General features: G+C 37.9%; 1 protein-coding gene across 4 annotated transcripts in view; it reads right to left on the reverse strand.

Annotated features, from left to right (window-relative positions):
• il1rapl1a (interleukin 1 receptor accessory protein-like 1a) overlaps positions 1–13,331 on the reverse strand; it is a 178,838-nt gene that overhangs the window by 97,716 nt on the left and 67,791 nt on the right. For all 4 annotated transcript variants that reach the window (XM_080902276.1, XM_080902278.1, XM_080902277.1 and 1 more), the window contains exons 3-4: positions 12,558–12,843; positions 500–686 (exon numbers count right to left, since the gene is read on the reverse strand). In XM_080902276.1, coding sequence (XP_080758402.1) covers positions 500–686; positions 12,558–12,843 — 473 coding nt within the window. The remainder of the gene's footprint in view (positions 1–499; positions 687–12,557; positions 12,844–13,331) is intronic.

Consider the following 13,331-nt stretch of genomic DNA (forward strand, 5'->3'; position numbering starts at 1 on the left):
AGATCAGGGACCAGGAGCATTTGGAGGGTATCCACTCTTTCCACAGGGCACAGAATGACATTGCACAATTTTCTTCTCATAGAGGTTTTGTGTTCATTATAAAAGCCATCTCTGTGGCTGCCCTCTGCTCCCTCCTCACTCTCTTTCGATGACTCTCAAAATGGTGTGGCACACTGCGAATGTGGCTTAAGGATTTCATTGTCATCATTGCCTTTATATATAATCTGCCTAAGTAATCTGGAAACACAATTCCAATAAGGCTTTAAACACAAACAGGCAAGAAATTAGATGAAAACAAACCAATGAAGCACTGAAGAATATTTCTCGGTTGTATAATCAGAAAGACAGACGCCCCCTTCTTTCTGACAAATAAGAGGATTCAGGAAACAAAAATATCACTGAGCCTCCAGGCAAGGATAAAATAATGATGCAAAGATCATATGGCAGAAGAAACATAATCACATATTAACGAGCACGCTCAGTCGAACAGCAAGCTCACCTTGGACCAGGTGATGTCTGGTTCTTTGCCAGGTTCAACATAGTCATCTATGTCAGGACAGAGGATGTCTTTACTCTTGCTGAGCTCAGCCTTCTCCATTCGTCTCATTTTAGAGTTGTAGCACAGGTTTGTGTCATTTTCCGCCACAGTCAGAGACATGGAAACCTTCATGCAGTATGTAGAGTTCCTGTCGGCACAGAAGAACAGTGCAAGGAGTTAACGAATGAGTTTGATTAGAATAACGCTCTTATTTAGTCTTCTTTTATTGTCAGCTCAATAAAAACATCTGCAAAGAATAAGAAAGAAAAAGGAAACTTTTTATATGATTTTTCTTTTTCACAAACCAAAAACGAACCATGTTTTTTTTTCCTTTGATAGCTTTTCAGTTATTATTCTTTTCCTTTTTACCCCCCTCTGCCTCGCTCGCCCTCTTTTTGTGTTTGTAGTGCTAGCAATAATGGAAAATCAGTGGAAAACATTCATGACTACATTCTGAAATTTTTTTTTGGGGGGGGGGGGGGGGGAGGCTGCTGCCCCCGCGACCCGGCCCCAGACAAAGCGGATGAAAATGGATGGATGGATTGGGGGGGGGGGGGGGAAGCTGAAATTGTTAATCTGAAAAAACGAGAAATGCAAAAATGGTCTCACAACAGGACAGTGAAAGATTCATGGCCTCTCGAGGACTCAACCCTCCCCCTTTTTCTCAGCAACCACCTGAGCTACGACCCGAGCTTTGATATTCGAGAAAGAAAGATGACTCTGTCTTTAAATTAATGTTATAAAAACGATCATCAAAGCCACATTCATTACAGTCCCTATCACCACTGACACATAGCTAAGAACTGACTGTAACAAAGTGTTCCCTGGTAAGCCTATGATACATGGCCGAAAATCTGTGGACACCCTTGCTGCTGTAATAGTTTCTACTATTTTTGGAGGTCTCTCCACAAGATTTTGGACCTCAATCGCAGGAATTTTCTGGCATTTAGCTTCAGTGCTCCAGTTTCTTTCAGACTTTAGCAGGGCTGTGAGGTTGTAAAAAGTTGTAAAAAAAAATATGTTTCTAGTTTGAAAGCACTTTGTAGAGATACTTACATGAAATCATCTCTAAAAAGATATGTTTGTGAATATGCAGAGTCTTTGAAAGGGATAAGACTGATAATCGTATCCCTTAATCCTGTCCCTGAAGCTTTGTAGCTTGGTGCAGTTTGCTTGTAGTCTGAGTACTACATTGTGAGTACTTTATAAACAGAGGAATAAAGAGAAAGAGAAAAGGGGGGAAATCATTTGATAAAATGCAATTTCCAAAACACTGTCTATCAATTAAATACAGTTTAAGACAGTGATGCACTCCTCAATGTATCTGGGGAAGGAGGAGGGAGTATGGTGACGGCTGTGGATGGGTCTGTGCCTGAAAAAATGAAAGACACTTTTCCACATAAGTTGCAAACAATGTTGGGAAAATCAAACTGGGATATTTCTGCAGGTGCTTTTCTCACCTGTAGAACACAACAGGAAGTAGCCTGGGTCAGACAAACTATCATTACTCCACTTGATTTAGGTGACCTTCTTATCTGGACAGAGTGTGAAGGAGGCACATGATGTCCACTTGCTCTGTGTGAATTCACCACACAATTACCTGAGCTACTCTCATAAGGGCGCAAGTACTTTGTACTAGGAAGCTGGTAAAAGACTCCTAAATGTCCAATCCGACTGATTTAGACATTTAGGTTCTCTAGCTAATGGAAAGTTAAAGGCTACGTGCATGTACCAAAAGGGCTGCAGCTTCAGTTAATGTGGAACAGCAAGCCAGGAGAGGTGCTTGTGGTCAAGAAAAAGTGTTCGAGTGAGTGAGTAAACCGGTAAACACATCCAGAGTTTGTTAGGAACCATTGCGGTAATTGAGTCTAGGGGTAACGAAGGCATGGATCCACGTGTCTGTGAGACTAGCCTGATCCAAACCATTACAAATGGCCTCACCCCAAAAGACCACATTCTTTTTAATGTGTGTCTGTCTGGGATAGCTCTCACTTGGTCAGTCACCTTGTTGGAAGGCTGGTTGTACAGGCCATATGGGCTTTCATTTCATTACATTACATTTATGGCTGGCCAGATGCTCCCATTCACTGTAAATGACGGAGTTTCATATGATCTATTCAGGTTATGGAAGCAATAAGGGAGTCCCCTCTCTCATATAAACACCTCTGACCTCCTGGGGCCATAAAACACAGACACAGACATGCACGTGTGCACCCACGCATCTATGTATGCTTAAAAGACGTGTGGCTATGTGCTACTATGGAAGGCTAGCAACAGATAGTACTAAGAGGGACAAAATGAGAATACACTGTAGCTACTTGGAATCAGAGAAAAAAAAAAAGAATATTTCTCCTACATAAAAATGACCAAAAGGGCATCTAGAAGACGCTGTAGGAAGCTAAAGCAAGATAGCCCCACAGAGCTATGCCCTCTTGGTGCAGAAAACTAACATTATTGACTCAATACCTCCTATCTGGAGGGAACAGAGTGGGAAGATGTGTTGCTCGAGGCTTACAGAGTACACGTGAACAATACGCTGTATTTGTCTACTGTACAAATACAACTATGCAAACATACACTCAATGGCACAAACACGGGCATGTACATCACATTTGCATGTAAGGAAATTTATACATATATAAAGTCAAGCCAGAACCTGTATCAACCACTGAAGTGCCCAAGAAGTCTGCAGAAGACAACTCTGCATGTTAAATATTCACAGCAGGCACCCCGTGGCATTGTGGGAAGGTGTTGGTGCTTACGCTTGATTGATGGACAGCCGGAGGTCGATGCACACTCCTATGGTGTCGTTCACGTCTGTCACATTCTAAGTATAGCAGCTTTAGATATTTGTCTGCAGCTCGTGGTAGCTGTAATTCTCCACATATTATTATCTAACATGTTGGACAGCGTAATCATGGGAAGTAAATGCACCATTTTTCGCATACTCTAGAATACAGGTATTATTACTGGAAGTATTATAAAATAATTTATCCACCAAAAGTATAGACTGTGGCAGTGAAAGAGTGGAAAAAAAAGTCTGTTGGCTCAGTGACTCTGACTCAGTGTTACAGACCTGAGAGATGATATGCAGAGGAAAGAGAGGCGGGGAAAGAGCAAAGGAATAAAAGAGAGAGAGTCAAAGGGAGAGCATGGAGATTGGTATGTAAATTAAGTCACCTTGACATGAAAACTGGCAATTGGACTTAAATTTGCAGACAGAGAAGGACAAATAATCATTCACACACGCAGACACACACACACACACACACAATAAATGTACGCACAATCTATCCACAGAGAAATAGTGTGGTGTGCCTCAGTATCTCTTTCTGAGAAAAACACCTGGAGGGCTTTAGCGAAAAGCTGGACTTAGAACCGATTTACCTTCAATTATAGACATTACACAACATACACATAGCTATAGGATAATGTATTATGTATACTGTACAGGCAGGGGATGTTAGGACAGTGACACATTTTTGTTGTGTCAGCTTTAGCCCGTTAAATTACACTGACTTTGAACTTTACAATGACAAGGACTTAAAAGTACTGACTAACAGCTTTGACAAGAGAGTGGTCATTATAGGATATATAATCATCGGTGCTTCTAAATTGCTGATTCCAGTTAACTCTTTCATGTTATAAAACTTGTCCCCACTGCTTATAACAACCCAATCTGACCACAGTCATTTTGGTATAAATAGGTATATATGTATCCTTAATATTTAAATTTGGCATACAGGTACAGCTAAGGTCCCTAAAGGTTCTCATCTATATCTCACAACAGGAGGTATAGTGTCATTATGTTGCCTGGCAACCACCTAACAAAATGGGTTAAAATGACCCAGTTATACCGTTTATGCACCTTATAAAAGCATGTATCATATTAATTAATACTAAATAACATAAATTTGTATAAATGCTGCAAATACCTAACAATGGACTAACTCTCAGACTAATCAATCCTGTAGCATGGGCATGTGTTATACCATGCAAATAGTCTTAAGAGACCCCTCATTACGTCTGCCAAGGAGGTTATGTTTTTGGTAGCATTCGCATGCATGTCATCATTCTGTCTGCAAACACAATAGCTCGAAAAGATTTGAATGAATTCTAATAAAATTGTGTAGGAATTGTGTTGGCTTATATCCAACAAGTTCAAGGCCCGTGTAATGATTTATTGGTTGAAAAATGACAAAACCCTTAACATAAAGGGAATGATATACAGATGGAGATTCTACTGTAATTTATTTTATTATCTACATTACAGTAAAAGGTTATAACTGGTTAAACACGTTACAATTTGTATACATGTGGGGGGGTTTTTTGGAAAGCAACATATACTAAATGTGTATTACTAAATATTTAGTTCTATAGCAGATGTGTAATTCTACACATCTACTAAAACCACATAAATAAAAAGTTCTTAAAAATAATTAAACTCATATTACACTTGTCTCTACTTTGCAAATGTTTTTACTGCACTACAAACTTCTTAAAGTAAACTACTACAAAACTACAAAGTCAGTATTTGATATGGCCATCTTATACTTCAACACGGCCTGAACTCTCTTAGGGATGACTTTTTGTAAATTCTTATGATTTTCTGTACATTTCTTTAAGTACTCTTCAGGATAGTTTTCCAGGATTCTTGAAGGACGTTTAAAACTGTTCTTGGGATGTTGGTTGCCTTTGCTCCATTCTCTTTTAACATGATGCTATGTTAAGATATGTCTTTGTCATTGTGTGGCAGTGTACAGGATGGGAACACTGTCATGCTGAAAAATGAAGCCGGTGATTGAAGTTTTCAGTCAGAAGTTTTCCAGTTAGTAGTGGATGATGGATCAAAATATGTATATTACAATATATACGCTCTGTCATTTGTAGGCTGAGTGCAGGCAGGAGTGGTAAAATGGAGGACCCAAAGTGCAAACTCCGGAGACAAACGTGAACTCAAACAGAACAAAACTAAGACTCCAAATAACTTACACAGGCAGACAGAACACACAGGCAGACAGAACACACAGGCAGACAGAACACACAGCATATATGATAGTAGATCACAGAGGTGTGGACTCGAGTCACATGACTTGGACTCGAGTCAGACTCGAGTCATTAATTTTATGACTTTAGACTTGACTTGAAAAAATGTTCTAAGACTTGTGACTTGACTTGGACTTTTACACCAATGACTTGGGACTTGAATTGGACTTGAACCGGTTTACTTGAAAAGACTTGATATTTTACCCCAAATATAAAATTTAACACGCATATTATATAGAGATTGAAAATGTAACGTCATTCACGGGTAGAACCGCAAAGGATTCTGGGAACTCGTGGCAAGCGGTACTAGCGCACGCAGGCTTTCAATTGAAATCAGTCACACAGCGATAAAAAGAAACACAAAAATGTCAAGAAGCTGTTGTATTATTAACTGCAATAGCCGGTCGCATGACAGCCACGGGAAGCCGACGGGTAAAGAGATCGGTTGTTATCGGATTACGTCGTTGAAGAGAAATTGTTCAAGCCATGTTTCCGAAGTAACAAAGACGCGACGGATGGCCTGGATTGCAGCCATTCAAAGATCAAATATAACGTCCCAGAACACTCCAGCTCACAGGTTAGTCTGCTCCAAGCATTTACACGAAGGTCAGTATTTTTTAGTAGTTAATATGTCATTTTCATAACATAATTAGTGATATAGGTTACAAGCAAGTCTGGCGCTGAACAGAAATTGTCGCGCTATGCTCCTGTGTTTATTGTGCATAAATAGTGAATTGTCCTGACACAATATTGTGTTTCGCTTCTGTTATTATGGTACATTAACAAAAACATATACTTTTATTCACAGGATAAAACAGGTTTTTTGTATCACTAATTGCCCAGTACGATTACAGCATACAATATTGTTGTCACTGCTACATTTCTGTGATGCTACCAGAAATGATTTCCACTACTAATTAATTACCCTTGAGCTCAAAGGTCCTATTAATAAACGGTTAACGAATGTGTATTTATGAAGACGATTTGTGAGACTGGTAAACTTATGATACGTACGATGGTCTTTCGTTCTACACGGTGCATTTCAAGGTCCTGCACCCATCCGTCGGTAAACTGTACCTGGACTTGTTGCAGTGACCTGAAGTTACTAAACTTCACGAGTGTATGCACTCACTCCAAGAACCGTATGATTATAAATATGCATATAAATATGCTACAATGAGATAGCTGACTTCATCTAACTAGCAAATGTTGTCCAGGCTACGTTGGTGATGCAGTTCTTTTTAATGTGTATGATATTTTTGTCATGCGATTTTAAAGCCGGTCCTACAACCGCATCCAAGAATAACATGCAGCTTATCACAGAACTGTCGGTGAAAATTATTCTTGGAGCTAGGTTTAATTGAGCTGCATTTTAAAGAGGTGCAATTTCACAATTTGTGTATATTTTCTAAGTTCACTATTTTGTCATGTGTTGAGAAAAACAGATTTTAAAATTACATGGTCTAATATTTACATTTAGCATAACTGCAACATTATTTTTTCGTTTTTTTTTTAAAGACTCGAAAGGACTTGAAATTCAAAGTTTCAGACTTGTGACTTGACTCGGACTTTTACACCAGTGACTTGAGACTCGACTCTGACTTGCCTGACATTACTTGAGACTTGACTTGAGACTTGAGGATAAAGACTTGAGGATAAAGACTTGAGGATAAAGACTTGAGGATAAAGACTTGAGGATAAAGACTTGAGGATAAAGACTTGAGGATAAAGACTTGAGGATAAAGACTTGAGGATAAAGACTTGAGGATAAAGACTTGAGGATAAAGACTTGAGGATAAAGACTTGAGGATAAAGACTTGAGGATAAAGACTTGAGGATAAAGACTTGAGGATAAAGACTTGAGGATAAAGACTTGAGGATAAAGACTTGAGGATAAAGACTTGAGGATAAAGACTTGAGGATAAAGACTTGAGGATAAAGACTTGAGGATAAAGACTTGAGGATAAAGACTTACTTGAGACTTGCAAAACAATGACTTGGTCCCACCTCTGGTAGATCATGACACACAGAGAAACACAGAGCTTAAATACACAGAGGGAGCAATCAGGGAATGGGAAACAGGAGGGAAACACAGCTGGGGCAAATCAGGCCTAACGAGACAGGGGAAGCAAAACCAGATACATTAACATAAGACGTGGACCTTCAAAGTAAAACAGGAAACATTACACAGAGACGCATACTTGACACGGGGATACAGCAGACAGGGGAGACAGCAACTATGGATCACAGACAGAAAACCAGAACACTAAAACTAACAAAACCCACACAGAGAACCTAAACTAAGAATAATCCTATAACCCATAAGGCAAAGCTAGAATATAATGAAATAAACAGAATCAAGGAACCAAAAAACACAAAACACTGGGTCGACGACCCAGGCACCTTAACACCCTCTAATTGTCTATTTTTGATAACATTTAAAAAAAAAAATCATAGTTAACCCAAGTGTACATGAATATAAGTACCTGTATAACATAACAAGTGCAAACTGTTCAGTAGATACTAACGTCTCCATTAACAACTATTTTCTATCAAGGACGTTACTGATATAGCACTGACACAGTGTAAGTTGAAAACTTTCCATGTTGTAGAAAAAAATAAAAATTCTCTTTGAGCAAGCACTTTGTGCAAACACTAAAAATTAATTATTTGCTATTAATTAATAGCTAAATACAGATTTTGAGAAAAGCAAATAATCTAAGAGAAAATAAAACACACAGAAGTGAAGCTCTGTCTACAATACTGTACCAGTGGCACATATTGTGATTTTAATTGAATACATTAATTATAAGAGTCAACAAACCAAGTAAATCATTATGGTTTATTAGCCAGATTATTAACTTTACATATTATATATAGAAAGCCAAACTATAAATCTAACCTTATATATTCAATTTTTGAAAATGTTAGAGATGTTGTTTTTAATATATAGTAGCATGGTTATGTCATTTTTTTATTCATCCCAATTATTATTATTATTATTATTATTATTATTATTATTATTATTATTATTATTATTATTATTATTATAGGGTTGTTTGAGATGTCTCCAGGTAAATTAAGGTATACTGAAACTCCTATTTGTAATCTAAAGGGGGTGAAGAAAAGACTCCTCTTTGCCTGCAGGGAGTTTTAGGGGAGAATGTTTGGGTCATATGTGCTACAGTGTGTGACTCAAAAGCTTACACTCTAACAAAAAGACAATTGATTTCAGCTCTGAGGCAAATCTCTTGCAGTGTTCTGATTAGGATATCTGAGAAGTTCGAAATCCTGTCAGCTCAACACAAGCAGAGAGGAAAACACAGCTGGGGGCACTTTGTTACGATTGCACTATTCTGCAGAATTATAGCATTCACAGAATTTCCAACACAGTGTATACAGTTGTGGCCAGAAGTTTATCAACAGTCATCATGGATATGATTGTTCTGACCTGTTCTTTATCGAAGGTGCAATGATTATACAGCATCAATCTTAAATCACTTTAAAAAGCACGGCTCAGATGTATAGATACACTCACTTTAATCTTTTAATAAGTGGTGCTGAAGGTTTTACAATGTTTTCACATGGCCAAGGCCCATTAACTTCTCATTAGTGAGCTCGATTGACTACAACTGGTAGTTTCTCTTTGTTGTTTGACAGCACTCACTGAATTGAATAATACTCCGAACAATGGGAAAGTTGGGAAAGAATCAGTGAAGATCTAAGAAAGAGAAATGTAGATTAGCACAAGTTGGGAAAGTCTCTTGGAGGCATTTCTGAATGACTAACGATTCCAAAATGATCAGTTCAAACAACTGTACATAAGTACGAGTTCTACAAGATAAATCACCACTTTGACAAAGTCTGGAAAAATTGGCAAAGAAAATAATTTTGAATGCTCAGTAAGCATCTGTGCTCAAGTTTGCCAGGAACTGGTAACCAGTGGAACACCAGCGTGACTGTCCACAGTGAAGTGAGTTTTAAATCGCCGTTAACTAAGAAGGTTCCAAGCAAGAAAGTAGCCTTTGCTGCCAAAATCAACACCTTCAAACTTAATTGAAATTTGCAGTTACCTACATGGACAAAAAATTACATTCTGGGGAAAAGTTTCTTGGTTAGACAAGATAAAGACTGAGCTATTTGACCACAATAACAAGACGTATATTTGGAGGAGTAAAGATGGAGCTTTCAAACATAATAACACTTTGCCAGCTGTTTAGCATGGCGGTGGTAGCATCGTACCCTGGGGCTATTTCGTTGTCAGTGGTGCTGGAATATTGCACAAAGCAGAATAATTAAGAAGGAGGACTACCTCCAAATTCTTCAACTTCATCTCACATCAAGAGCTAAACAATCAGGCTTTCAGCACAACTCAATGCTTCAACAGCTCAAACACACATTGGTTTTGGTCAAAGCAGACAAACATTAAACTTTAGGAATGGTCTCCCCAAACCACTCAACCATATTGAAAACATGGTCTATGCTGGGTCAAAGCCAGGAAACCAACAAATTTAAATCACGTTGGCCAAGAAGAGTGGGGAAATATCCAGCAGGAGTCATGCTAGAATTTTGTTAATGGCTACCAAGCATCTAGTTGAGGTGCAACTTTCTAAGGTACATGTAACCAAATATTAGTGGGGTTGTAAAAATTTACTTAAGCTTGTATATATGCTTTTGAACCCGTGTAGATTGGAGAAAACACAAAATAAATTCAAACTTGTGCATCAAATTCTTGTTTTTTAAAATAATTAAAGATATATAAGATGTAAAGTTCTGATTGCAACTATAAACAAGAGCATGTACTAAATTGTTAATAATAAAAGACGATATTAACTAAGAGTAAAACAGCACTTGAAAGTGTCTGTGCAAAACTGTAACTACAGCATGCAATAATGAAATGCAGGTATAGCTCAGGGTATCATTGCACACAAAAACACTCCCCCTGGTCACACTCCATGTATCCTGCCTCTTTGGGTCTTTATGAGGCCTTTAACGGGGTTTATTAAAATCTCTCTGAAATGAAGAACTGCAATGAGGCGTTTATTGAGGGATGTTCTCTACTGTAAAGGTTAATAAGTTACTGCCACATGATTATGCATCTTGTATTATGAAAAGTCTCTATGTAACAACCCACTGAAGTCTGACTGTGGGATTTATTTAATAATTTATTTTTTGCCTATATTTGGCTGCATCTCTGTGTCTGTAAATGTTTCTATGCAAAACCAAATGGAGAATTTGGTATTTTAATCTTAACTGAAAACAAAGTATGTATAACTCCTCTACTAAACACACAAATGCAACTCCATTGTGCTTCTGTCTCAAGTTGATAAAGTTGATAATGTGGTCAATGACAAACTTACTTTTACTTACATTTAACGGTTACAGAACTTGATTTTAAAAGAGATTCACTCTACCTTATCTAAATGTAAACTTTCAAGATGAGCGTTTTCACACTGATTTATAGTTCACTGCACTTCTTGTCTCTCAACACTCATACAAAGACAGCTCTATAAGAGTCATGTCATGTAATCTTTGAGATGTTTTAGGATTTAAGACACATTTGCTCATGAAAAGAGAGTTTAATTTCACTTTATATGAAAAATGTGAGATTATGTCGCCTTTGAGTATATGCCCTGCCACTTATTCTCAAGTGGGAAATTGAATATGTGCTGATTTAATTTGAAATATTAATATTTCTGAACAAACCGTTTCTGTTCTATTTGGATAATATTACCGTAGCTTAGTATATAAACTAAATCATTTCAGGTACATTTGAATTTAGCAGTCACAGAGTTTTGAGTTTTTTAAATTCTAAATAAACCCTGTCAGTAATAATCAACTTCTAAGTATGTCTCTAGAAATATGTTTTGTAGGTGCTTTTTTATGCTCCAGTGATTTAGAGGTTGACACACTCCTTGTTGAGCAATTCACCAAGCAAACAGACAAACAAAAATTCTTCTGAAATTGGTGAGGTACAAGGACTGAAAATGGGTCAAACTCCAGCAAATGTCCAAAGAAAAACTTTTAAAGACTTTCAAAAGGCCTGCTCAAAACCGCTTGAAAAATAAACAAGTCTGGCTCTTCGGAAACAAAATATTTTTTAAAAAAACGAGGAGTTGCTAAATTTTGCACAGTACTGTACATCATTTCTGACTTGTCGAGTCATACGGTCGTGGCAGGTACAGTACAGAAACAGACTCTCTAGCTTTGACTACTTTTATCACTGCATGTGCATATCAGATTTGCATCTAGGTATGTAACCCTTGAAGTCCTCTCCTCTTCTGCAGTAGCTATATTGTATTTAGATTATTAAGTATAATATTATTATTGTTGGATACTAAGATTTATAGAGCACTGCATTTTCCCGGTGCTGCTTGTCCTGTGCGCTCTCCAGGAGCACCATCATACACAGTATGTCTGGGACGTGAAATGGCTATAACATGCTTATTATTTCGCTTGACAACACATATAGGTATCACAGTACAACAACTTCTATCAGTATAGTTCGTATGATTCTAAGCATAATGCAATCTCACCTCCATGGTAGAGATTCATGGAAATGTTAAGTTGCCAATTAATCTAACCACATGAATGATAATCTGCACTTTTAACCCGTTTAAAGAGACAGTAGTTCATTTTGATAGATGTTTCCTGTTTGACACTGTCATAGAGATAGAAGTCCATTCTGGTAGATACTTCCTGCTAAAAAGAATAAGAACCCCATTTCTTTTTCTTAATCACATTTAGAAGTTGTAGTTTTAACTGACAGAATGACCTACCCTACTTTTAAAAACATAATTAAAGGAAGCTTGTCAGCTTCTCACTCTTACTGTATGTGACCTTGGTAGCTTCTAGATAATGTCTTTCAAAGGTAGTTCGCTATAAGTAAGAGGCTTAGTTCATCTGCCTTACTGTAGGAACAGGTTCTTCCATATTTCCATGTTCCATATGAACAGACATCACTCAAACTTACCGTAAGACACAAGAGTAAAGGCCCACATCTTGAAGGTCAGCAGGTCTGAACCAAATTGCGTCCTCCTCCTTGCTCATGCGCACGCCATCAAAAGAGATGGGCTCCTCAAAGTCACTGTGGCCAAGGCCAGAGCTGCGGTACCACATGAGGCTAAGGCCCACACTCTGTGCCTGGCTGTAGTTGGCTCGGATGTAACCATAGAACAGTGCACATTTTATCCGTACCGGCTCACCCTGAAGGACCCGGTACTTCAGATAGTCCACTGACCAGTCTGTACAGCCATCCACTACAAAGAAGCAGAAAGAGAAGGAACAAGACATGCATCGTTACCAAAGTGAATTTATAAAATGAGTCATAAAATCATAAATCATGCATAAGCATTAGTACTGCAATTCCAGTATGCAGTATATTCAAAGATATATTATGTAACAACAAAGCAACACATCGGTATTTTGCATTCTCACATTGCTTTAGGACAGGAGGGAAGATTGCTGGGTCATAAACAACAATGTCCTGTGTGTATTTTGAAACACTCCCTCAAATAGCTCTATTAGTAATAAGACAATAAGCTATGTATACAGTATGCAAGTATACCGTTATTTCATTGTGTATGCTGAATAGATAGTCATATAGCAGAGGACTTTTAGCTCCATAGTGTGTGCATTTTTTGAAGATTGCAATTAAATTTGTTACGTCAGTGCTTACGTCAGTGCTAGACAACTCTTCCCTCCTTACCTGATATGTTGACATTTCTCATCCAGGGCATATGTGCTA

This window comes from Rhamphochromis sp. 'chilingali' (genome assembly GCF_963969265.1).
Source record: "Rhamphochromis sp. 'chilingali' genome assembly, chromosome: 14".
In the NCBI taxonomy this organism is placed as follows: Eukaryota; Metazoa; Chordata; class Actinopteri; order Cichliformes; family Cichlidae; genus Rhamphochromis; species Rhamphochromis sp. 'chilingali'.